General features: G+C 36.6%; 1 protein-coding gene across 1 annotated transcript in view; it reads left to right on the top strand.

The window, feature by feature from the left end:
* CALCR (calcitonin receptor) overlaps nt 1-27,400 on the top strand; it is a 120,932-nt gene extending 93,532 nt beyond the window's left edge. The window contains exons 10-15 of the mRNA XM_004676687.1: nt 11,459-11,612; nt 17,117-17,177; nt 17,262-17,328; nt 19,577-19,795; nt 21,745-21,786; nt 27,125-27,400. Coding sequence (XP_004676744.1) covers nt 11,459-11,612; nt 17,117-17,177; nt 17,262-17,328; nt 19,577-19,795; nt 21,745-21,786; nt 27,125-27,400 — 819 coding nt within the window. The remainder of the gene's footprint in view (nt 1-11,458; nt 11,613-17,116; nt 17,178-17,261; nt 17,329-19,576; nt 19,796-21,744; nt 21,787-27,124) is intronic.
* Nucleotides 27,401-27,753: the final 353 nt, after the last annotated feature.

Here is a 27,753-nt window from a genome sequence, read left to right as displayed (position 1 = left end):
GAAGTCTCTTTTCTCTGAGGTTAGATAAAATAAAAACAAGTCACCATTAACAAGCCACATGTAATGGATACACCTCCGCCTCTTTCACATTTCCAAATGACAGAAGACAAACTTTGGAAAATTGTGTCTCTTCCCAAATATATGTAAACATTATAGGCTAACACAAAACCACTGCAGTGACAAAAATCAATTCTTGTAGTATGTTGTGGAGCAAACACTTAACTGTAATGAAAAAAATGAGGTCATTTGTTCTCCCTACTTTCTCTTTTTGAATACATCCATTGTTTTCCAGTGAGATTGTATTAAAGCTCTTGTTTATTTCCTAGATTCAAACAGTAAAGGACTCTTCTACTGATCGATTGATTTTTATTTATTTTTTTTAAGATTTATTTATTTGTGCATACAGAACTGGGGTACAGGCCAGAGGTGCAGGGGCGGCGAGAGGATTCACCAGAGACAGAGTCGGGAGCAGAACAGGCAGATGATCAAAGTACACTGCTGAGGGGAGCAGCGGGCAGGTCAGGAGAGGTCTGGCGCCATATGGATCACCTCCGAGGCAGGCGGGGATCAAACTCATGCAGAAGTAGCCTTCGATTCTTAGTGAGGCACTTTAACCCGATGCACCACCAGGGAGGGCCTCTCGATTGATTTTTAATTAATATATTTATTTTCTTACATCTTTGTTAATTTTTGTACAGTATTTGATTTATCCGCTCTGGTGTATTCCCTGCAGTTCTCCCACAGCTATGGCATCCTTGATCCATCACCTCAGTCTTATGAACTGTTTACTTTGGTAAACAAAATTAGTATTTAGAAAAAGCAGGGGGGATAAAACCTCTCAAGCTGTGCTTTGATGCATTGTGTTATTCACCCTTGAAACTATTTATTTACTACCTTCCAAGAGCGACAAGAGCATTGAAGTTTGTGTTATATCTCACCTTGAAAATACATCTTTTGCCATAAATTTTACTCATAGAAATGCAATTTCTTAAATATTATATAAATTATCTAAAAGTATTATATATTTTATATATTATTAAATGACATAAATAACTAAAATATATAAAAAGGAAATTGTTATATTTTACAGTGGATAGTACAAATTAATGGGAGAAATAGAGCCTATTCCACACTTGGTATTGGAACAACTGTATGATAATTAGGGAAATAAAATACATGTTAAATATTCTCTTTTCAAAGAGAATCCTCCAAAAGGCTTTTCACCCATCCAAAAGATTATTTAAAGTGAATTGAAACTGAAATTATAAAGTCAAACATCAAGAAAGAAGAAAACGTCCCTACTGTGATATATTTGAGTACACAGGACATGAAAAAGAACTAGGAACATTTAACTACTTACTATTTAGGGAAAAGAGGTTTTCCTAAGGGTGAAATTCTCCACCTCTAAAGAGATCAACAATATAGTACCTAAACACTGAAGATGATATCAACAATATTGACTGTCACAGGCAAATGATATATTTAAATTTTACTTTCTAAAGGAATAATTTGAAATACTGCTTTAAAAAAAAAAAAAACTTTGTTCCAAAATGAAAAACTCTCTTAACCAAGTACAACGGAGATAATAAAGAAAAATCCAAGAAAGAGACAAAGAAAATGCAACAGAAAAAAAATTTTCATTAAAGAAAGCTATCAGATGTTGTGAATCTATAAACATTGATTAAAATTGTAACTAACATCAGAAACATAACCACAATCAAATTAAAGTGCAACCCTCAGTGCTTTATCTGTCTGTGATTCAGGCATATGTCTCCTTTGAAACAAAAAGAATATGCAATTTTTTAAGTTACTTTTTCTTTTAAGCAAACTAGAGTTGTGGGTTATTGTTTCCTTTTGACCCAGTTCTCAGGTCACTGAATCAGCTTAGGAGGGAAAATTTTTTCCTTCCCAGAGCCTTAGGGAATATATTAAAAAGAAAGTCATGTCTTGTAAAAATAAAATAAAATAAAAGAGCCAGCATCATCCCAAATGCTGTTTCACTACTTTGAAAGTGTTTATTTTATTTTATTGGGGCAAAAGAAAACACAGTGTTCTCACTCTTCCTTAGGGAATCCTGTGGGTTTGTGGTCTCTTTCCCATCAAAGTAGTCCATTTCTTCTGTTGAAAGCTTTTGGTTAGGCAGAGTCTCTTTGTAAAACCAAGGGTGAGAATCTTATTCATTAACATACTCTAAAAAAAAATAATAATAAAAAAAATAAAGTCAAAATACTCCACAGCATATGTAAGGGCTGAATAGATCCTCAGTGTATTGAGTGATATGAAAATTGCCCATTGTCATTTGTGTCATTTAGCATTTCATGTGTCATTTAGATATTTCTATAATATCTAAAATTTCATTTTCTTGTTCTTACTGCTTATTTGATGATCTTTATGTCGAATCAGGAGGCAGAATTAAAAGCATTGTTCTTGCTGCATCAAAAGGAAGTTGGCAGCATACTTGTCATTTTCTAGAAAGAAATATCTCTCGGAACTTTTTATTGGGGTCTGAAAAGGACAATATAGGGAAATTAGGTTTACTGAGAACCTGAACATATTACACCTCAAAAGCTAAAATAATCAAGTCACATTTTCTTTTACATCTCTAATATAAGGAAAGTCAAATGAGTCCCCAAGTTCTGAAAAACAAAGTGAATTTTCATAAGTCTCATTAGGAGACTCTGAGCTGAAAGACCATATTAGAACTTCATCCTGGTCCCAAGACCAGCTTAGGAGAATAATTGCTCAAAACAGAAGCACTAGAGACTGATGAAACCCAGGGTAGAAACTCAACCCCTTCTACCCAGACCAAAGAAGGCTGGCGCAAAGTAGAAACTATAAATACAAAGGCAGTAACAGGGACAGCAGAGCTTTTGAGATAAGAGATCAGTGACAGATAAAACTAGGTTGGAGCTACCCATTTCAGTAGCCTATGAAATTTGTTTGGAAATGAAAAAGTATGATGCATAAGGGACTATGGTGAAGGCTCACAGGTGAGCTGGTTGGTAGTGGGAATTTTACAGGGAATACACAATGATGTAAAGATATAAATTTTTTAAAAGTATGATGCAGAGAAAATAATGGCAAATGGAATCAAGTGTCCCGCCTCCATGACCATTTAGTTATTTCACTTTGCTTCTGCCTCAAAACATGATAAAGGGTCTTTTCATCAATATCATGACACAGAAAAATATAGCGGATTTGTATGCCTTTTTGAAAGTATTATTTATATTCAACCACTTTCCCATATGGACTTGAAGAATTTATTACTAAAATGACTATAAAGTCATCAACTCAATCTCCAGTTTGTCTCATCTGGCCAATCTAAAAGAAACCTTTCTGCAGAAAATCAGTGACTTACAAATGGTATCTTGTGACATGGTTTATATACTGGTCTTTACCCCCACATTTGCAGCTAGTTTTCCTACTTTGAGAAGACAGTCATAAATTTAATATAGAGCTTCTTATAGATTGTTTTCATTCTCAAAAAACTTGCAGTTGTGCTACTACACACTTTTGGGGGGGTGTCAATTCATTGCTTTAAAGCAATTGATAGTAATCAATTTGATATTTGCTGTGCTGAGCTGGATTCTTGGTGAACATCGGGACCTCAATTATTTATTGCAGATTACTCTGAAGTCTTAAAAAAAAAAATAAATCCATTCTGCTTCCCTTTCCTAATATTTAAAATTAAGATAATAACAGTGCCTTCCTCATAGGGTTGTTTGTGAGGACTGAATGACCTCATAGAACCAAAATACACAAAACAGTATCTAGCACATAATTCTCAAATGTTAGCTGTTATTATTATAGTATAGTTGTTACCATTATTGTTAGGCCTTACTCACTTGTCATTTTCTAACCATGGCACCCGACTTCATTTATGTGTTATATAGCACAGAGATGTTAATACCGCATTTGTAAAATACTGCTTAAATCCTAAGGGACTGTGTGTAAAAGCAGAATGAACATATGCAAAGGTTTGCAAATCACAAATAACCAAAGGACTGTGGTCTGGGAATATAAAACTAAATCACTCAGGACTAGAGAATCCCCAGTGAGGCGTGATAGAATATTCTCATTATACCATATAGAGAAAGATCCTTGAGCATAGCAAGCTGTTAATTTTTATTCCCTTGCTGCATTTCTAGCAGCTTTCTCTGCATCCTGTTTTCTTTGATATTGTGTTCTCAACACATCTAGAGTCCCTTTGCCAGTATTTGGATCATCTTCCAATGTATTTATCTCAAAAAGGACCTTTTTTCTCCCCACCTGAATACACCAAACAGATTTACAGATTCAAACTCATTTTATCTGTCAGCTCACGATTACATGAGACTCACATTTAATTGAAAATGTTACATCTTTAATTTCCTCTAGAGAAAGAATGTAGTGCTTTTTCACAGTTACTTAAAGTTTACTTTATAAACGGAAGGTTTTTCTTCTGACTTCAACTAGTTTTAAAGGCCAACAGTATTCACATTGATATTAGAGCCTTTTTGCTCTTTAGTTTATCAACTGCACTGTCATCTTCACAAAAAGCTCTGTAATTCTTCCTCATGAGGTTTTTGTGCATCAAGATCAGGACATTTCCCATTGCATTGTATGCCCACTAGAAGAGAAAAAAAACGTCTTTTTGGTAGTTGGGATTTTCAGCTGTACTTGTTAGAATACAGATTCTTGAGCCCCATACATTATCTTACTGGGGCCCAAGAGTTTGAGTTTTAATAAGCATTCCCAGCGATTCTGATGCATGCTAAAATTCAGAAACTACTCTTGATTTTTATTATTTACATTTGAATTGCATATATTTTAAGAAATTTTTAATAACATTATTGCTTTCAGCATTTTATACACTGGTAAGTAAGCTGGTAAGTTACCATACCCTTTACATTTTTTTTTTTCATAGAAGAACTGGAGTGTAGGCCAGAGGTGCAATGAGTGAGAGGATTCACCAGAGACAGAGTGGGGAGCAGAACAGGCAGATCTACTAAAATACAGTGCTGAGGGGAGCAGTGGACAAGACAGGAGAGGTCTGCTGTGCCTGTGGGTCAGCTCCCTGGCTAAGGTTGAAATCAGCCCATAGCAGTTTTATGGTTGAGACTTAACGCCTAGCCTACCAGGAGCCACCCCCCCCCCACACACACACACACATATACCCCTTTGCATTTTAATACTAAGCTATTTCAAGCTTTCAGGATGTATAACCTTCTCATTTTAAGAGAGGAAAGCTGGGAAATTTACCACCTAATGAGAAAATATTCTCATTTGAAACATACTCTCTGGTAGACAAACAAAAGTAAGAACTCACCACAGCATTCCCCACTCCAATTCTGAACCACTAACGACAGATAATAAAGATACTGCCTCATGTCACAAGATTTTGTGCCCATAAGAAATAGAATAATGCATGAGCTACAGAAATAGAAAAGACAGAAAACCAGTAGCTACAGGGCTGATTGAAACATTTTTGAAATCTCTCTCTCAGTCAGCAATTTCTAGAACATTCACAAATGAATGAAAATGGGATTTTTAGAAATATGTCAGACACCAACAAAATTGAGTAGTAAATAAGAATTCTTTTTGTTTTGACTTTTAGTCACTACAGACCTCTCCTTTCACAAGATTCTGCTACCTGTTTTTTTTGTCAATGACTTTTTGCTGTTTCATGGTTCTTTTGGATCATTCCAGTGAAGCATAGCACTGACAAAATACCCTCATCTCTGTCTGAACCTGGTAGTCTTTGTAGAAGTGACTAGAACATGGATAAAGTCCTAACTCTAACAGTCATTCAGATGAGCCTTCATTGCTTTTCTATCCTGACTAATTTTTCTAAAATAAAACCCCACATTGACTTTGAAATTATAAAATTCTTTCAGCATTACCTGACATATTTCCCTTGAGAAGCTTGTAGAAACCCTTTCTACTCTTTCTTAAAACGCACTTCATTCACAAAAAACACTTCTCTGGGGCAGTACTATGGGAACTCCCCGAAAAAGTTCTAAAGAGAAGTTGCCCAGGAGAAAAAAAAGGGTATCAAAAATTATCCCTCCGAAGATAAACAGATCTTGGTAGTTTTTAGTGTTATCTAGAAATTAAAAATGTTTCAGAAAAAGAACTTTTATAATACTCTGACTAATCTGAAAGGCAAACATCTTATCAGCAAGAAAACCAAGGATGAAAACTGGTTAAAATCTTCACTCAGTATCTGGAAAAAATTAGGACTTAAGAGACCAGGTCTGATGTACCTTTGAAATAAATGTTTCACATTCTTATTTTTCCCCATAAACTCTCCACCTTTGGAATACAGTTCAGTAGTTTAATATGTCAGTGAAGCAGATAGCTTTTCTAAAATGATGAAATATTCCAGTGCCTAGTAAGGAAATTGAACTTGGAAGTTATAAAGCTTTGTTTGAAAATGTATAAATTATTCTGCTTGATGATAAAGGTCTAAAGAGAAAGGCAGTACAGTAGAATGGTTGCCTACTGGGGTGATGGCTATTCACATTATATATAAAATTAAATCTTCATATAGTCAATTTTAACCTCCAAATATCCCTTAAATTATCCAGTAGGTATAATATATGACCCTGCAAAGAGATTCTTATGCACACTACAATTTGAGAATACCTGTGTTCTAGGCATCTTTCCTGCTTTAAACTAATTTCCAAAATGATAAGAAGCAGCAGTGATAAATAACATCATTAATCTTTTGTTGCATCTTATTGTAAATTCTTTAAAACTGATGTTGTTTCAAAATTAAAAGCAGTGGAAAAGATGATAAAAAGGAGTCCTTGACTTCACAAAATCTAAAATAATTCAACTTTAATTTCATACCAAAATACTCAGATATCTCATTCTCCCTTGATATATCTCAAATTACAATTCACTACTTCAAAAAATTAAGTAAGGGAAATAAAATTCTTTTAACATCCCTCATCTCATTAGATCCACTATCTCCTATTTTGTCAAGAATGTATCCCTGGAATGAGAAATGAGCTCACACTTCCAGCCAGGCAGCTCTCATCCCAAACTGCCTGCTCATGGCTACACTTATGTTGATGAAAAAGGTTTCTTTTCACAAACTATTTTCTTTCAAAAGCACCAGACAGTCTCTCCTCTCTTTTCTCCTTTTCCTAATAAACCTGTTCTTTTAAAATTAAAAAAAAAAAATCATGCCACAAAGAAAATGAGATCATTTGTAAATGATTTTCTTATGAAACTAACAGCGAATTCTGAAACTCTTCTCCAGTAACATTACTTTAAAACTATTCTGGTCAATTGTATCTCAATTTAAAAAGAGAAACCCCAAATTAAAATTCCTTCTCATGGATCATGACAGACTGATCAAGGGTGTAAAAACCAAGACTTTTTTTTCTGTTGTTTGTCATTTGTATGTTTTTGCTGGAATTTCTACTTCTATTTCTGAAGAACCAGAGTTTGGAGGTTAGAAAAAAGGACATTGAGTAAATCTGAAACAGCAAGTTTGTTTTCCTCTACTTGAAATAAGAGGACCAGCAAAAATACATCTAAAAGGTTTCCTGTAAAGATGGCCACCATGGAAAAATGTTTCCATCACACTCATATAGTATTTCAGTGGAAAATACCCATCTTAATGTTACATGGAATTGGATTCAGGCAAAATAGAAGTCTTACGTCACCCCTTTATGAGTAAATAAAAGTGATTATGGATTTTTCATTTAACAAGGGGCTTGAAATGTTCTGGATGATTTTCATGCAGTGTAAATTAATTGCAAAAGATCGACCATTGTTACAGGCTGCAAAGCCAGTTTATTATCAAAATTAAACTAGCAAATTCATAGGAAACTATTTTTTTTAATATTTTACTTGAACATTATCACAAAACTGAAAATATATTAAGATTAACTTCAAATCATTAAGACAGGAGTGTTTGCAGAAAGAATTCATATGCCTAATTTGAAGATCAGTGTACGAAACAGCTGTTTACCATGTCCACAGGGTTTAAATGACAGGGTGTAGCAGACCTCAGGGATGTTGCCTCTACAGATATCTCACTGGACATTTAGAAGAATGTGACAAAGACTCAACATGTGCCAGCAGGGATCCTTCAGTTGTTGCACATTTTCTCCTTAAGTCAGTATCCTGACCCCTTCAAATAGGTACTGATCTTTATAGACATTTGCAAGAATAGGACAATGAAGGCAAAGAGTCCCTGGAATTTATTTGTTAAATCTTGGTTAAGTAGAACTTGATGAAAAATCAAATTGGAATTTAAAATCCTTTCAATGAGCATTATATACACTGCTCAAAGTCATATTCATTCTGGTTTAGAAAGCATCTACTATTCACCTATTCACGTGAAAATATTATGGATTTAAATTCTGAGGAAGAACGTGTCAGAAGCAAAAGAGACGGAAAGATAAATTAGGCAGACACACTTAACAGCAATTATATATTCATTCAATATGTAATCTAAATGCCCAGTAAGTGAAATTTTTTTAAACATTTATTCATGCAAGAACTGGGGTACAGGCCAGAGGTGCTGAGGGTGAGAGGATTCACTAGAAACAGGATGGGGAGACAGACAGATGTACTGAAACACACTGCTGATGGGGAGCAGTGGGAGGGTCAGGAGAGGTCTGTCATGCCATGTGGGTCACCTCCCTAGCTGGGCATCGAACCCATGCTGCAGTGGCTATGAATAGCTTCACAGTGCTGCACTTTAATCCGTTGTGCCACCAGGGAGGTCCCACACATAAATGAAATTTAACAAAAAAAATTAACCTGGCAACATAAATCACAAATCTTTTTTTCATTGAGGCTTTTGAAAGTTTTTTCACCGTTGAATAAAATATCTAAAAAATTGATTCTTCTTCCCCTGCTCAAGAAAGTATAGTTTGATTTCAAGCTAATGTTTCACTATTTTGAGTTATTAATTATGCGTACAGTAAAATTGATTTAATTTCAGTAAGTTTCCAAACTTGTAATAGCCTCCAATAACAAAGGGAAAGAAGAGAAATTATCTGCATGTTCTTCATTTTCTTCAATATTTTCTATGAAAATGTGAGAAGTGAATTTATAGCAGGTCACACATTTTGCTAGAAGTCTGCACTGTAGTCCTCAAATAATGCAAAAATTGGAGGAAGAACATAGTACATGATAATGTTCATTAATGTGTTCAATTTTAGCAGGATCTATAAATTCAGAGTGAATGGATTATTTAATGTTAATAACGCAGACCCCATCAGTCCAATTTATTTATCCCCTCTAATTTAGGTGGCAGGCTTTGTTATGTACCTGAAAAAAAAATTTTGAAGTTGGATGTAGGGCATACCTTTTTAAGAAATCATGTATGGTTGTATGTATTTGTTTCTGTATTTATCTCCTCACCAAAGGTGACATTCTTAGTTGTAGCACTAAACTTTATCTTTGCAACCTTAGGACCTAGCCCAGGAATCAAAACAGAAACACAAACATAGCTTATGCAGACTTATTAGCCTGGTGTTCTGAGGCACAAATAAACTGTAATAAGTAATAAAATATGCATTTTAACCTAACTCTTAAAGAAAAAGTCCTTTTGGCCCTCCCTGGTGGCGCAGCGGGTTAAAGCACTGCACTGAGAAGCTGAAGCCCCTTCGGCATGCCGAGGTGACCACATGGTGTGGCAGACCTCTCCTGGCTGGCCCGCTGCTCCCCTCAGCAGTGTACTTCATTGATTTGCCTGTTCTGCTCCCCACTCTGTCTCTGGTGAAGCCTCTCACTGCCCCTGAGCCTCTGGCCTGTACCCCAGTTCTGTATGCACAAATAAATAAATCTTAAAAAAAAAAAAAGAAAAAGTCCTTTAAAAATTATATTATTTTGAATTCTTCTTTGCCTTTGTTATAAAAACAACAACAACAAAAGCCCAAACATCTTATAAATGTTCCTTATGTTTCTACTGTGTCTAACTATGTGAAATGAAAATATTCACCTAAGACTATTTTACCATTGAAAGGAGAGACATTGCAAGTTTTTTCTTGTTTGTTTGTTTTTTGTTTTAAATAAAAGCCAAACAGCATTGATAGAAGAGTCATAATTAAGTCAGGGACTCTGTGACTATATATTATTCATCTTGGAAGACTTAAAAATTATGTTCTCAAGTACACAACAAATGTTTGTTAAATGTACTTGAATGCCCTTAAAATCTTAAGTACATGATTTTTTTAAAAAAAATTTTATTTATTTATGCATAAAGAATTGGGGTACAGGCCAGAGGTGCAGGGGTTGAGTATATGATTTTTAGTTAGGTATTTACATTAGAAATCCTTAAAGCTATTTTGAAAACACAGAAGGGAGATGAGATCTGTTTATATATTTTTTGTAAATGCACCTCAAATGATACTGATAAGCAGCTATTGATCTAAATGGTGACCAATTTTATAAGCATTCTAGACTTACCTAATTATGTCTAGGAAAGGTAGGGAAAAAACGTTATAGATGTGATTTTCATAATTTTTGTGAACATTTAAGCCCTCTTACTGATTTGTTTTATACTGGACCCAAATATAACTGATCCTCCTTGTACACAGATTCCATGTTTACAAAATCTGCTGATTTGCTTACTTGTAACTCCAAAACCAATACCCCCAATGTTTTCGTGGTTATTCACAGGAAGAGCAAATAGACAAAAAAATTGAGTTATTTGATACACACATGATCCTGGCTAAGGTCAAACAAGATGATGCCCTATCTTCTTGTTTCAATTCACATATTGTAAATCTATGTCCTTTTCATGGTCCATTTTGTGATATATTTTTCTCATTGTGGGCTTTTTGTTGGTGATTTCACTGTTTAAAATCAGCAGAAATGTGGTTTAGTGTTCTGAGGAACAAATAAACTTATGACTTACAGAGAAAATATAAGAATCAGATATACTTTCTTGAGGCAGAGGTTAGTACTATTGTCCATGAAGTTAATGTTAAGGAATCAATAATATAAAGATGTCACAAAAATACTTAAAATACAGTGATTGGTTAGTAAATGTAACCAAGAGGCTTGTAGGAACATAATCCTCATAAATAGATCAGTGAACTTCAGGAACAGCACCAAAATGTCTGGATTATTTGCTTCCCTGGCCATAGAAAAAGGCCCATAAAAGTCATGTGACGAATCCTTTTATACTATCAAAAACTATGGGTTACAGACATGTTGCAGGAAAATGAATCTATCGGTGCAAATCAGCCAGAATGTAATAGGAAAACTGCATTTGAGGAACTTGGCCCCATTACCCTGGTAGGCTGTTTCCATAGAATACCAGGTACATGTAATAACACTGTCACTTGGATTTGTGGATATAAGTGTGGCACATGTTGACACATACTTGGAGAAACTGCCTTGCAAGCCGAAAGCAGATCCTTTGTCTCATTTTCACAACTTCTTTCTTTCACTGACAGACTCTTGCCAATGTCTTCCACTGAGTATTTCCATTTCTTTCTGACAGGTGAGCTGCAAGATTTTGCATTTCTTTCACCAGTACATGATGGCATGCAATTACTTCTGGATGCTCTGCGAAGGGATCTATCTTCACACACTCATCGTGGTGGCCGTGTTTACTGATAAAAATCAGTTGCGGTGGTATTATCTCTTGGGCTGGGGTATGTATTTTCTTTAGCTGAGTCTATTTGAATATTTACAGTCTTCTTCTAGTCTCAACTCAAAACAACCTGCATCCTAAGGCATGGTGGGACACAGGTGGTGGCAAGAGCACAGTTTCCAAGAGAGCTTGGTAGAAATCCTTTATGAAGCTCATATACAGTATGGTGAACATGGAGGTCAGTGCAGAGCAGGAAGGTGTGATTAAGAGAATGTCTTCACGAAGCAAACCCAGCCAGTAGCTGAATGAAAAGCATGCCCTGGTTGTGATTAGTCCTTCAGTTTTATTTATCACCTGTTTGTAGAATTAAGGAGAATTTCATGTCATATATTGTGTACCACCTCCACCCTGACCCCACTAACCTTCAATAACATGCCTTCTAGTCAGCCCATCAGTTTACCTCCAGTGAAATTTCAGCAACTGGACCCCACCCCCCGCCCCAGCTAAGCATTAGATATCATACTTCAACCTTCTAGTTAGAGCCTACCTGACATCATAGCATATGGCAATGGCTTTGAAAATCTACATTTATATGATTTAAGAGGACTGGGTATGGTGAGATGCTAAGGTCCCTGAGGATTCTTTGCAATCTTCCATAGCTACTAAAGTCCAGCTCTCTCTGGCTGAAGAGGAACAAAGAGACAGTTAGACAAGCAGACAGAAAAAGCTTCAGAACAAAAACATGTTTCCTTATAAAATAAATAATAAACAAAACATATCTGTGAAACTCCTATACCAGAGAAGGAAGCTGTGGGCCATTCCACACCGACTGTTGAGCCCAACATTGCCCACACTATTCATGAAAGTGTGAGTAAGACTCTTAAAGTATCCACACCGACTGTGGAGCCTAATGTTGCCCACACTATCCATGAAAGTGTGATTAAGCAAAGTGTATGGCATGCCTTCAACTAAGAATGGCCTTTAATACAGCATTTTGGAGAACCCCACAAAGTACCGATAAGAAAAGAAAGATTTAATTAGGAGGAAAGATAACCCAAAGGTTTTCTGAAAACATCAACCTTTGTTTTCAAATGTCTGCCCAAAGGCACAGTTACTGGCCTCATAGAACTATAGAACAGCCTCTGGGCAGTCACATAAGGAGCCAAAGTCTTTTCCACAATCTATACTGTGGTTGATTCCAAAAATATGTGTTCCCGTTACATCCCGCCTTAATAGGAATATATGGATTTTAGTCACATACATGTTCAAACCCAATGAGATAATCTTATAATGGTGGATTAATAAGAGTGATATTTTAGGTGCCTCAGAAGTGAACTAATGATGCTACAGTTCTTTGGTTGCTTGTAGCAGAGAATATGATGTTTTAATTTAAGCCAAAAGAAAACTGATGAAAATCTAGTGTATTTTATAGAAGTCAAGGTTAAAATGTAGCTGGGCTACTAAAAATCGGTAGACCTTGGCGCCAGTGAGAAGAACTCTCCCTCTGTCTTTTGTCTCTGCTTTTCTCCAAATATATGCTTTAACTCTTCTCTTTCTCTTAGGCCTTAGACTATAGGGTCTCTACTCCCCTAATCCTAATGGTAAATACAGAGAGCCCACAACTCCCTGAGTTCATGTTTTTCTGTTCTAGGTACAGAGAGAAAATTAAATGCCTGTCTGTAAGTGCCAATTCTGAATATCAGGGGCAAGACAACCTTTGATTCAAGACCATTAAGGGAAAGGATATTGTCACATAATGCAAGCACTTCTGAGAATGGGTAATCCACCCAAAACAAATGGGAGAAGAGTCTTGCAAACTAGACACCATTTAGTATACACCCCAAACCACCTAATCTGTAGACTGGGGAGCAAGCCCAGCATCCTGTTTCTTTAATAGTCCAGTGACATTAGAAATCAGGCTGGTTATTACCTTCCATAACAGATGCTAGTTTCTCCTATTATTTCCAGTCCCCAACATAGGCCACTGTGCATTCAAAGCGGTCTTTGGTTGTTTTGTTTTGATTTTCATTTCTTTTAGCTCCAGCTATCCACAGAAGCTAAACTTTCCTTTTCCTGCCCTTCTCAGGCTCATAATATTGCCACAATGAATCCTAGTCTTCCAAAGTTTGTCTTGCTAGGACACTTATCTGGTATATTTCAATCCCTCCAATTGCTATTCTGATCATCATATAGTAGAAGTTCTTAGTCACATATCTTCCAGTTGAAGAAAGTAATATCCCATACCACAAAAACATACACACACACACACACCATTTCTGACCCATTTTACATATTCCCTTTGAAATAAAGTATATTGCTTACTTCTTGTACCAGTTTTGATTATTCAAAACCTTTTTTTCTGCCACATTGAGAAAATCTTCCATGGGAGATAAAAAGACTATACATTTATTCTTGCCTGTGACATTCAGCAGAGATGAGGGCATCATGGAAGGAACAACTTATATGTCTCTTTCCAAACAAAGCACTAGGAATTAGTTACAGAACTCTTTGGCATCACCATAGACAACTCGAGGAAGACATCTGCTTAACACACATAAACAATTCAAAGGAAAAAAAAGGACAGCTGAATCAAAAAGAAGGTAATGAATACAAGTAAAATAATTATGGGACATAAGTATTTAATCACAAAATACTTAGAACTTTATCAAGATGGGTCAAGTAAAATCCTAAAGAAATTGCAATCTCTGAGGTAGACACAGGATCGTCAATTTAAAAGAATTGGAAGAATTTGCACAAATGTTTGGAAAGACTCCCTTTTTTAGCATGCCAGAGCTAAATCTGTGTTTCTGCATATACACATACACACATACACACATGAACACCATACCACTGAATATTCATAAGATTTATTCACACCACCCAATCTCAGCTCTGAGAGAAAATTTGAAAGACATATGATGATATATTTTAAAGCAATAGCCCTCTCCTAGAACTTTAGGCAAGCATTATCTTTGAATGGGAGGAAACAATTAAAAATGCAACCAAAATAACTTCTGAAGCAAGTTTCACAGAAACTTTTAAGAATTTGATGGAACAAAAAATAAAATTATACTAAAGAACCCCTTTATTGTCCTTTTGAGATTCCTTTCCCATTAAAATACTATGATACTAAATTTTATAATATCAAGAAGTAAGGCATATACTTTGAAAGGAGTATGAAACTGAGGGAGCAGAAGATTTGGCCCAAGAAACAAATGTGCTAAGATCTAACTTTGCAGATGATGGTCCACTAATGTAGTCATTTCAGCTGTGATCTAGAAAGGATCTCAAAGATTGTAAAAGACATCACCCTTTGAGTGAAAAAGTGTCTGATGGTGAAATTTTACCCAAAAGAAAGTGAACATTTGCTTCTTTCCATAGGAATTCCCATCCTATTCTTCAAAAGGCCAATAACTGACCAATTTCTCTCAAATCAAAGCAACTTCAAATGCTGAAGTTTTAGTCCTCAGAGGAAAAAAAAAAGCATTTATTTTAAAACCCTTTTCAGATTGATTCTTTGCCTTGTTAGTTCTTCTCTTTTTAGAAATCAAAGAAGAAAGTTCCCCCCATGGACGTTTATGATAAACAGATGGGCTTATTTAGCCCCTTCACAAAAGAACCCTAGCGAGAAAAGAGTATTTTTTAAAAAAAAAGATTTATTTGTGCATACAGAACTGGGGTACAAGCCAGAGTTGCAGGGGCGGTGAGAGGATTCACCAGAGACAGAGTGGGGATCAGGACAGGCAGATCGTTGAAGTACACTGCCGAGGGGAGCGGCAGGCAGGTCAGGAGAGGTCTGCCGCGCCAAGTGGATCACCTGGGGCAGGCGGGGATAGAACTCATGTGGAAGTGGCTTTAGCTTCTTAGTGCTGTGCCACCAGGGAGGATCGAGAAAGGAGTATTTTAACCTATCCCGTAGTTAATGAGACAGAAGGATTACTCTGTGTCTTGAAGCCTAGAGAGAGATATGCCTTGAAGCCTAGAGGGAGATGTGGAAGAAGAAAGAAAAGACAGCCTGCATAAAAAGGCATCATGGCGGGAGGAAGGTGGAGTGCCGTAGTAATGAACAGGTCTCTGTGCCTCTTTATATTAACATGTACATTTTTCATACTGCAAAATGATGAGATGTGAGTGAAATCTCCATTGGCTCTCTTGCTATGGAATTCTAAAATATGTATTTCAAAATAAATCCAGAGAATGAGTTACTCTTTTTAAAACCAGGAGGGGGCTATGTTACACTGAACAAAACACAATTATGTTTTGTGTAAATAGGCATAGAATTATTTCAAACATTTAATCAATGTTTCTATTGAAGTATATGTTTTGTGAATTTAATAGTTGAAGTTCTTCATGGATGAAAACTCAAAATTCTGAGGCATTCTTTTTTGCATATTATTCACAGAAGAAAAGGTGTATAGTTCTAATTCACTTTTGAGACACACTTCTTAATCTGTTGATAATTTCTTAAAAATCTACAAACATCCCAACTAATTCAAGTAAGTTTCTAATGTGCATGAGTACATCTGAAAAAAAAGAAGATCTTTTTTCTACCTGAATCACAGCTTGATTCTCGACGGCATTTAAAAAATGAAAATTGATTTTAAAAAGATAAAAGATGGTAACTGTAGTTAATAGTACTACATTGCTTATTAAACGTTCCTAGGACAGCAAATATTAAACCTTCTCGTCACACAAAAAAGAAATGCGCAATTATTTGTGGTGATGGAGGTTAACTAAGACTTACTTTGGTGATCATTTTGACAGTATATACAATATTGATACTAATTGTTCTACACCTGAAACAAATATAAGGTCATGTTGATTGTTCCTCATCTACACAAAAAGACATAGCCTAACAGAATGTGTTGCCAGAAACTATCTTCACTGATATGCTTGTAAATTTCCAAAGTTGCTTTTTACCAACTCTTCAAGTTTAATAAGGGAAGTAGATAGATACTAAATTCCATTAATAAAGATTCATGCAATCAGAACTTAGGGTACATGTTAGATACTCTGAAGTGTTCTTATTGAAAGAAAGCAGAATCAATGCCTATAATATAAAGGCCGGGAGAGCCTAGGAGAAATATGAGGAGCACTGCTTTCTGAGCAATCCAGCTGTTGCTTCCACATGCTGCCACAGGGCACTCCCTGTCCATTGACCCACATCCTCCCCATAAAAGAGTACAGCTAAAAGAGTACAATGAAAATCTTTCTGAAATCTTTCAATTAGTAGTTATCAACATCATCATCATCATTGGCATCACTACTGCCATAAAAATGACATACTACTCATGTTGAGAGTAGTAACATGCTTATCCTACTGGATAATTTGTAAAAGGCTTTCATTACATAGAATCTCTTAATCAAACTTTCTAAAGGCAAATGCTACTCTTGAGAGCATTTTTACCTGGTTTCACTAAAGATCATGTGTGCAAAAACAGGGAAATATCTTGACAGAGATAGTACACTTGCCACTATTGAAAATAAACCACCATTTTTCATGTAGCTGTAGTTATATCTAAGACTAAGAAACCAGGTGTGATCTGTATTTCCTCATATTTTTAGGGTTTCCGTTGGTGCCAACCACTATCCATGCTGTGACTAGGGCGCTGTACTTCAATGACAAGTAAGTGTTATGGTGCATTTTAAGTTAATATTTTTGTAAAAAAATCCGTTTGTATTCATGTGTTCCCCCCCACCTTTTCTCCAGCTGCTGGCTGAGTGTGGAGACCCATTTGCTTTACATCATCCACGGCCCTGTCATGGCAGCATTAGTGGTGAGAATTGGTTTTTAAATCCATTATTAACAGTGTTATCTCTTTGAAAATCTCTGTACAGATTGCTAAATGTAGCATATGTTTCATCACTTCAAAATGAAGCTAATGATAATCTATGATAACAGCAATTTGATGTGATACTCTTCGACTTTTAACAAAATGACATTAATATAATTGGGGATATAATTTCATTCTGTCTATGTAGTAACAACAACAACAACAGTGAGACAAAACCATTTTGAATTTCACATTTGGTACATGAACCAGCTTCATAACTACCACTGATCACTCAAAGGAATTTAGGCACTTTGCACACACCCTATTCCAAACAAAAACCTTCAAAACAGATTCATTAGGCTGTTTCTCATGTTACTCATGAGGAAAACTAGACTTAAAAATTCCACTAAAGTCACTCAAAATCATAACTAGTAAAATCGGCAAGGGAAAATTTTGACTATCTGAATCTTTAAGGTCCTATCTCTACCAGTAGTTTACTCTATGTTGGGCAGTATCAGAGCCATCCAATTTAATATTTAGCCATTTTTCCTACTGGTCTCAAAGTCATTCTTTTCTTTGGATAAGAATATGAAAAATAGCTGTCTGAATCTAGACTGTGTCTCTTGCTTTGAGAAAGTATCCATCAGTAACCAATCATATTGGGTTATCATCCTGGTCTTTCTCATGCAAATTTAGTTTCATTTTCCTTCTCCAGAGACAGATGTCATACTTAGTAGACCACTGTCCTCACAAGGACCCACTGACACAAGTTTGAACATTTATAATACCCCATAAGAGTTTTATTATAACTAAAGTTCTTTTTTCATTATTTATTTATTTATTTATTTTTAGCAAGAATGTTTACTTCTGTTACAAGTAGAAAGGTCAATTTAATCATTTACAAGTAAGTAATAAAAATTTCAAGACCACTTCAGTTTCAAAACTTATCTTCAGAGCTAAAAAATAGTTTATGAAGTGTTACAAAGATAAAGACCAATTTGAATTCTCATATATAGTATTGGCCAGATATAAAATGAGACTACCTCTATGGAAAATGGTTTGACAGCTTTCCATAAATTTAAGCATATACTTAATATACAAAAGGATCGTTCCATTCCTTGATACCTAAGAGAAATGAAAACAAAGATTTATCAGGGTTACCATTCAGACTGTTGATACTGTTCTGCGTATGTGTAGTATATTCAATCATAATCAAATTGTTAAAGTCATTTTAATTTCCATCAACAGCAGAATGAGTCTACAAGTTATGTATTTTCATGTAACAAATAAAATGAATGGAATGCCAATACCTACAAAATGAATGACTCACATAGATAACATGTTAAACCAAAGAATACCAGCACAAAAGAATACATACTATATAGTACTCCATTTCTATATTAACAGAAATTAGTGGTGCTTAAAGTATTTGAGGAGGGGGATGTTATATGCAAAGAGCAGGAAAGAAATTTCTGGAGTGACAGAAATAATTTTTGTTTAGTATGATTTTTACACAGATGCATACATTTCTCTAAACTTCTGAAATGTAGATTTAAAATCCATTTTATTTAATGTACATTATGCCCCAATTAAGTTATTTTCTTTCTTCAATTGTTACTATTAGGGTGAAGAACTTGATGGTTGGGGTGGTGTAATGACACACATCTCAGGAGGTGTGAACCTATTCCCCCAAATCATATACAGTGTTGTAATCAATGTTGCCTCAATTAAAAAATTACCAATGAATATAAAAAATTGTTTTACAGTTTTATTTTCAAAAAGGCTGTTAGCTGTCTCCATTACATACACTTTACAGACATGTTTTGTCTTCATTTCACTTTAAATTAAGTAGTCCTGGCTAACGGTAAAATCTTCATAAAGAAAAGACAAGAAAGCAACATCCAATGTGTCATTTATGAATTCCTTTAAAAAGTGATAAGTCAAAATAAAGAATAAATACCCTTATTAGGGTGCAACCTAATACATTTACAAGCACAGGGAAAATGCTTTCCCCATTAGGAAAAAAAAAGGAAATGTTAATCAACTCTGAAAACAGTCATTGGCTTTACACACGGATGCTCGGTGTCCCAACAATATTTTTTAAATGTAACTAAATTGTTCTACCTGCAGTCTCTTGCTCCTACATAGGTGGCATCTGCCCCCCACTCTGGATAAACACTAACTGAGGAAGGTGGGTGTCCTTAGGTGGTAGTGACAAAGGTGATTTACTCATAACATGCTATCTTTGCAGGTCAATTTCTTCTTCTTGCTCAACATTGTCCGGGTGCTTGTGAACAAAATAAGAGAAAACCAACATGCTGAATCGCACATGTACCTGAAGGCGGTGAGGGCCACTCTGATCCTGGTGCCCCTGCTGGGGATCCAGTTTGTTGTCTTTCCCTGGAGGCCTTCCAACAAGACACTTGCGAAAATGTATGATTACCTGATGCACTCTCTGATCCATTTCCAGGTAAGAAAGCTAGTGGTGGATTTACTCAACTATTTGCTTAACTAATAGAAGGAAGGTGAATATTTTCTTAGTTTCATCTATGATTAGAAACACCCTTTAGGATACATGTACCTGAAAGGGATGTGCCTCCTTTCCTTCACATTGCCTGTTTTCCCATTTTTGAATCATTAAACTAAAGAAGGAAAGTAGGAACGTTGAGAACACACCTTTAAGAAGGCAAATATTTGTCCAGGGACTGATGCATCACAGTGCCAAGGACAAGACTGCTTCTCCCACGGCCATCTGACCTTCCTTCCTCTCTTCAGTACCTTGAGGGTCACATTTGTGTTTGCTTTTAAGGGCTAATTTGAAGAGCAGAATTGACCAGTGCCTGTCAATTCTGAAACCTGGATTCTGTACATACTGCTATTGTCATAAAAGGTGAAAATGGCAGGTGTTTGCATCAGTATGAAATGCCTCCATTTGATCATGATCCCTCTTAACTGAAGCCCAGTTGTTAATTACTGCATTTCACCACCTTGGCCCTGATTAGAAAGGTCAGAAAGTCTTAGACTATTCTTTAAATATGCTCTTCCAATGTCTATCAGTATAACTATCCCTACAGTATCAGGAAGACCCCAGAAAATAGATATATCATCACATTATCTAATCCAGAATTTTATGTGTGTGCGTACTATACATACACCATTTATTAAGCTCTATGTGTGTTAGGTTAACTATCATTATGACTACCTTACAAATGAGGAAATAGACTTTTTCTGGTTAATGGCAAAATCAAGAAATCTCATTCTAAATTTCATAACTTATAGCCTCCAAATCAACAGACCCACCCAAAATCATGAAAGGAGCCTATTTCTTTGAGGTTCGTTCATTCTTCTGCCTTGGCATTTCCCCCAAGGCGCTCACTGATCCCAGCCAGACATTCTCCCACGTCACTCATATAGTAATTTTCAGACTTCCTTTTCAGTAATAAGCATTTGATTGTTTTTCATTAGGTGTAATGTATTTGCACAGAGCATCAGGATGATGTCAGGAATTCACGTGTGACAGTTCCGTGATAAATGAAGGGAAGCATCTTCAGGTCTCACGTGGGAGAGAGTAGAGGGGCCCTTCACCATCTTGGGGGGGGTCCTGTGTCTACCACACAGGAGAGGAGAATGGCTGCCCAGCTTTTACTCCTGCCCCCAGATCCAAAACCTCACCGAAGATGTAGTGTGAGGTGTTGTAAAAGCAGAGAGACACATGCACAATCCTTAGGATGTGATGAGTCTGCCACAGTTTTTGGACAGAGTTTGGCCCTCTGAATCACAGGTTTCAAATTAATTGTAGTCTCCATTGCGAAGGTCGAATGTGAAGAATACATAGAGCTGAAAATAAATCTCAGGGATTGTGTTAGTAATCTGAATCACTGCTTTGACTGTTGCTAGATACTTAAAGCTTGGATACAAGGGACCCCCCTAAATAGTGACCAGCACCTCAGAAATCACTGAGCCCATTTCCTCATTTGCAGGAAGACTGGTTGTGTATAGGTGTTAGTTCACAATGAGAACACAAGTTGTGGTCAAACCTGCCGCCTTATTCTGTGACACTTGTACTTACCAAAGATTTCTCTACTAAATTCTACAAGATCTCAATTTAAAAAATTTCTGTTGAAATCCACTAGAATCAGCATTATCTGCTACAAATCTCCATGTTAAAGACAGTAACACATTAACCAGATTGACCTGAGCTATTTTACCCAAACAATAGAATCATAACAGAAAAAAATGCATTTCTAATGGAATAATCCTGTAGTAAATTACTGAATGAGTTGTAGTATTGTTTTTCAGTGAGGTTTGACTTGCTATTGAAGTAGTGAAATGTTCCTCTCCAGAGAGTCTGTTTATATTGATTACTGAACAATAACTGCACATAAAAATAACTCTATTTTTCCTCTTTTTTTTTTTCAGGGATTCTTTGTCTCGATTATCTACTGCTTATGCAACAATGAGGTAAGCATGCAGCTCATTAATACAATCACTTGTTTATAAAAAGCCAGCCATTTACAGTTTTTCAAAGGGTCTTATACAGTAGACCTCCCTGGACCTCATATCTTTTACCCTACTCCAAACTATCTTATCCTGTCTGTAGGGTACATTTGCAAGTATTATCTAGAGAAGCAGCTAAATTCTAATTTTCTTGGATTGCTCCTTAAAACAGTCCCCACCCTGTGCAGAATAGTGAAAGCTATTGTGAATTCCCACAGAAAAAAGAAATTCTGCCCCATTTCCTTTGAAGACCCAGCCCCTTACTAAGACACAGCCAATATCTAGCCCATTTGTACTGCTTCGCTGCCAGTGCCATATCACTTGTTCAGCATTTTGACAATCACTCTGAAGAGTCAAAAAAGAATATTCCAATAAATAATTGTGCTCTGAATATTTACATGAGTAAAATCTGAAGATCTATATGGCTAATATTTTTAGGATTTTTTTTGCAGATTGCCCTTTCTTCCCAAGTCATCACTGGGAACCCAATTTATAAAACATAAAAATGGAGTTGCTTAAATTCATACAGAGAACTTCCAGGGCTTCAGGGAACATGATTTGAGAACACCCACATTTTTCAGATGAGAAATCTAAGCTGCAGGAGGCCCAGTGGCCCAATAATTAAGCTGTATAATCAGGACTAGAACCCAAATTTCCTGATTGTCAAGGAAAGTAAATCTTCCATTGCATTGTGTCTATAATTACCCCCTGACTTTTTTTAAGATTTATTTATTTATTCATATAGAACTGGGGTACAGGCCAGAGATGCAGAGGGTGAGAGGATTCACCAGAGACAGAGTGGGGTGCAGAACAGGCAGATCAACGAAGTACACTGCTGAGGGGAGCAGCGGGCAGGTCAGGAGAGGTCTGCCACACCATGTGGTCACCTCCAGGACAGGCGGGGATTGAACTCATGCGGAAGAGGCTTAAGCTTCTTAGTGCTGTGCTTTAACCCACTGCGCCACGAGGGAGGGCCTATACCTCATAACTTTTAATTTAAAAGTATTTTTGATATTTTAAATTAGATGTTATGAAGAATAATTTTATACCAAATCAAGTGATACTTCATCAAATATCATTTTCCTGTCAGTAATTAGAAACATTTCTAACCATTATCAACTGGTACTTAATATGGTCTTTATTTATTTCTTTAGTGAGCATCTATTTTTAGTGAACATCTATAATATTTTGCTGCTTTGTGCCTTATCCACAACTTACCAAGATTTGTTGCTCCTGTTCTTCCTTTCAATTGATACATTTTATGCCTTCTTTCATCCTTAATCCATCAACCTTCTCTTTTAGGGGTTAGGCGACAAAACTGAGATAAAAATGAAAAGACATCCCTTTGTTACCAGCTGTTAAAGTGTCTCATCCTTTAAAAAAAAATACTAGTAAAAACAAATAAGACTTAGGTCACCCTATCTTTATTCCAATTTCTGTGAATGTATGTCCTTGCCTTTTCAGTTATTTCAGGTGGCATATAAAATAACTTTTTTCAGCTAAAATAATACCAGCATAGGGCTAATATAAAAATAAAGTTCATGAAGGGTATAACTTGAAAACATGAGGGGATTGCCTACCTTTGTAAAAATAGCTCAATATTTATTGTGTCTTAACTATAATGCTATGTTTGAAGTGACAGGCAAGAAAGCAAACTCAGCAGTACTCTCAACAATTGAACGTTTCTAGTTCATTGGAGTCTTTTTGAAATAAAGAAACCATCTCCATTTTAATTAGGATCCTGTTACTGGGGAGGTACAAATGTGACATTTCTAATAACCTAGAGATTGTTTTGTGTGCCAAAAGTATTATCGCAGCTGCACGGATTTTAGGAATCTGGGTCTCAGCTGGGCCTTCTGTGAATATGTTGTCTTACAACATTAAGCTCAGGCAGGACATTCTTAGCTACAGGAAGTTAGTTTCCAGCTGCATCTGACATAACATTGTGATAGGGTTTTGCCTGGCTGAGTGTTAAGTTTTAGCAGAGATATGGAGTGCTAATAGGTTTAGTGTACATTTCACGACTTGTAGTAAAATTGTTTTAAAAGCAGTAATGTGTTTACTATGTATGCAAAGAGAACACTTTTCTATTTAAAAACTTATTCTTCCATTCACTAAAGACTGATTTTCAAAACTATTATCTTTGTAGAGACACAGGAAAGTCACCTTTAGACTCAAAACTAAAAATTTCTTTGCTCTAGATCAACATCTCAAACTTATATATGCATCAGAATCACCTAGAAAGTTTAATACAGACTACCTATGCAGTAGACAGGATAGGGCCTGAGATTTTGTCCCAGGTGATACTGATGCTGCTAATCTGGAAACCCCATTGGGACCTATTACTCAGATAGAATCTAATTTGTTCAAGTACCGACTGACCTTGACTTAGTAAATGGGTGGGATGAGGGGAGTATAAGTATAAAATGTTTTTAAAATATTCACCTATTACAGATGATACTTATTGTCTTCTTTTAGAACAAGAAATGTTTCCCATAGAAAATTAAGTGGTGAAAGAGGATTATGAAACTAAAGCACATAGATTCTGTAGGACAAAGACCAGTAGCAATATTGCGGCTATATTGTCCTCCAAAAGGGTGGGGAAAAATATTAGTAGCAACTTTGGGAATAATATTCAGAGTATCTATAACATCTAATTAGTAGGGCTTAATAGGAATCCACCTTCCAAAAGTCTGATTGCAAAAGTTCAAGCATGCAAGTACTTTTTAATTTAGGAATAAATTGGCATGAAGGTGTTCTAAAAATCATGAGTTTTGAAACTCAGATTATAGCAGATCTTTGGGGTATTGATGGCAGAGAGTGAAGGAGTGAAGAAGTAGACCTTAAAATCTTTTCATTGATAGGGTCAAACTCCTATGGAACAGCCTACCTCCCAGTAGCAGGTACTTCGTGATGACCTTTGTAGGAAAACAAAGGTCAAAGACAAAACTACTTAAATCCAACCATGAAAATTCCAACTTGACTTTCTTCTTTATTAATATAGAAACTGAGGTATAATATACCTACCTCGTGTAGCTGGTCAAAAATAGAGTCAAATATAATAATTATGTTTTTAGACCTGGACTCTTTTTGTTTTTGTTTTTTTGTTTTTTGTAACTTTTTTTTTTTTTTTTAAGATTTATTTATTTATTCATACAGAACTGGGGTACAGGCCAGAGGCTCAGGGGCGGTGAGAGGCTTCACCAGAGACAGAGTGGGGAGCAGAACAGGCAGACTGACGAAGTACACTGCTGAGGGGAGCAGCGGGCGGGCCAGGAGAGGTCTGGCTCGCCATGTGGTCTCCTCCGGGGCAGGCGGCAGGCGGGAATCGAACTCATGCGGAAGTGGCTTCAGATTCTCAGTGCTGCGCTTTAGCCCGCTGCGCCACCAGGGAGGGCCTCTTTTTGTTTTTTTTTAAGTTAGCAGTAAGTTAATATAATCAGGGGACCAAGTAAAGTGATAATTGCTGTATAATTGTGTTAATTGCTATATGACAATTGATAAATTTGTATCATACAAAACTTAGTTAGACTGGTAGCAACTTTTGACAACAGAAGTCTGGTGTTTTGTTTTGTTTTGCTTTAACAGATGTAATACCTTTATTCTTAAGATTAAAGCAGTAATAGACTTAATCTGGAATATAGCAAGGGATATTGTAGTAAACTGTAATTACTGAAGTGTCTTTTACATGCTAAGGTCTATTTTTATATATGTGGTTTACAAATTGAAACAGATTGTCATCTCTACATGAAAGGATGGGTTATGCTTTTGAAATACAACTATTGAAGTCTATAAATATTTCTGCAATTACCATTTTTAAAAATTTAAATAGACTTCACAATTCTCTGGGTTCATGCTGGGCTGGGTGCCTCATTATTATGCATGGACACTCCAGCCAAGAGTATTTTAGAATAGGTGAGGTGAAACAAAGACTTTTTGTTATGTTTTCTGTGGGGCACTTTCCAAAACCACATTAAGCTTGTAGTTCTCTATGTTGGATACATCTGAATATTTGTGTAAGTTTTAGCTATGAGGACAGTGTTGTTACTCGAGAGGTGCTAAATCCATGGAAATCAATTCCCCTTTATCGAGACACTTTACTTCTCAAAAAATTTACTGTACCAAACCAATAAGTTTTCTAGTTTCTCAACAAAGCATTGATGGTGTCCAGGTTATAGACCTGACATTTTTCTTAATTTTTAACTTTATTTGGGGGGGGGAGAGCTATTACCTTTTTGTTCTTCCATATGCACACATACTCTACTCACCCTCCACAAACTACCTGTACTAGTATCCCCTCTGTTTCGTTTACCCCCATTTCCTCTGATATCCATTAAGTTCTTTCACAGATTCCAAGAGTTAGTCCTAGATTTTAGGTTTAAATGTTTAATTGACAGTACAAATCAAATAAAGCCTGGCTAGTCTCATCAGGAAAATACATTGTTAAAAAATCCACCAAATCCGGCCCTCCCTGGTGGCGCAGCGGGTTAAAGCGCTGCACTAAGAAGCTTGAGCCACTTCCGCATGAGTTCGATCCCCGCCTACCCGGGAGGAGCTCCACACGGCGTGGCAGACCTCTCCTGACCCGCCCGCTGCTCCCTCAGCAGTGTACTTCGTCGATCTGCCTGTTCTGCTCCCCACTCTGTTCCTGATGAATCCTCTCACCCTCCGCATCTCTGGCCTGTACCCCAGTTCTGTATGAATAAATAAATAAACCTTAAAAAAAGTCCTCCAAATCCAAAGTCAAACAGAGAACTACAAAGCCATTTAAATATTGACTTGGTTATTGAAGAGGTGCTAAAGGAGGAATTCTACTACATGTCAACAAGTTAAATAGGCTCATGTTTTATCAGAAAGATAACTCAATGGGGTACTCTCCCTAGACAGGTTCAACCTGTGGTTTTATACAAGTCAGATATCATCTGTCTAGTCTCTTCTTGAACTCTGTAGCCCTCCCTAATGCAAAAATGAAAGCAAAATCCCAGGAATTAGGAAGCATGGGCACTTTCAGGGAATGGTGTAAAGGATGCAAGGAGCAGCGATAGTAGAGAGTACCAAATACTTGGTAATACCCTTAATAAACGTTTTGTATTTGAAAATATATTCTTCGGGTTGATTCTCCCACTGAGGGTGCCTGCATTTCTTTTCCCAGATGATCCAATACCACCATCCTGCTCAGTCCATTGGAGCAAAAGTACCACTCAGTCTCCTCTCACCTCTGATAAACTCCAGGAATTGCGTTCAAAAACTTGACTCCGGTCTTTTTGACATAATATGAACATGGTTCCCTTTTCTCTTCCAGGTGCAAACTACCCTGAAGCGTCAGTGGGCCCAACTCAAGACCCAGTGGAGTCTGCCCTGGATGACCAGCAATAACCGCCACGTCTCCAATGCTAATGCTGCTGCTGCTGCCGCTGCTGCCGCTGCTGCTGCTGTCGCCGCAGATACTGCGGAGGGAGACAACCTTCCTGTTTACATCTGCCACCAGGAGCCAAGGAATGAGCCCACCAACAACCTTGGCAACGAGGGTGCTGAGGTCATCGCTCTGGAAATCGTTGAGCAAGAATCATCCGCTTGAATGTGAAGCAAGTGCAGCGTCGTGATCACTGAGCCTTCATTCCCTGGGAGAAAGATAGACCATGCGTTCCAAGTGATTCCCATCCTCCCGGGAGCTGAACATATCATTTGTGAAGAATTATTAAGCAAATTTGTCCATAGTGAATCTGAAGAAAGTTATCCTTGGTACTATTGCTGTGGGAGACAGTCTAGGAATGGAGTCTCCCACTGCAACTTGTGAACTCCATCTTTCATCCAGTGCTAAAATGCAGATGTCACAGTAGTGCAAGCAAAGTGTCCAACAAAAAACACAATTAAATTGATCTCGTTCAGATATAGGGTGCTCCTTGTTAATCTTGAGCCATTTATACCTTT

This window comes from Condylura cristata, unplaced genomic scaffold, assembly GCF_000260355.1.
Source record: "Condylura cristata isolate star-nosed mole 26May11 unplaced genomic scaffold, ConCri1.0 scaffold00005, whole genome shotgun sequence".
Taxonomy (NCBI): Eukaryota; Metazoa; Chordata; class Mammalia; order Eulipotyphla; family Talpidae; genus Condylura; species Condylura cristata.
The sequence above is the reverse complement of the archived record's forward strand: the minus strand, read 5'-3'. Positions and strand labels throughout refer to the sequence as shown.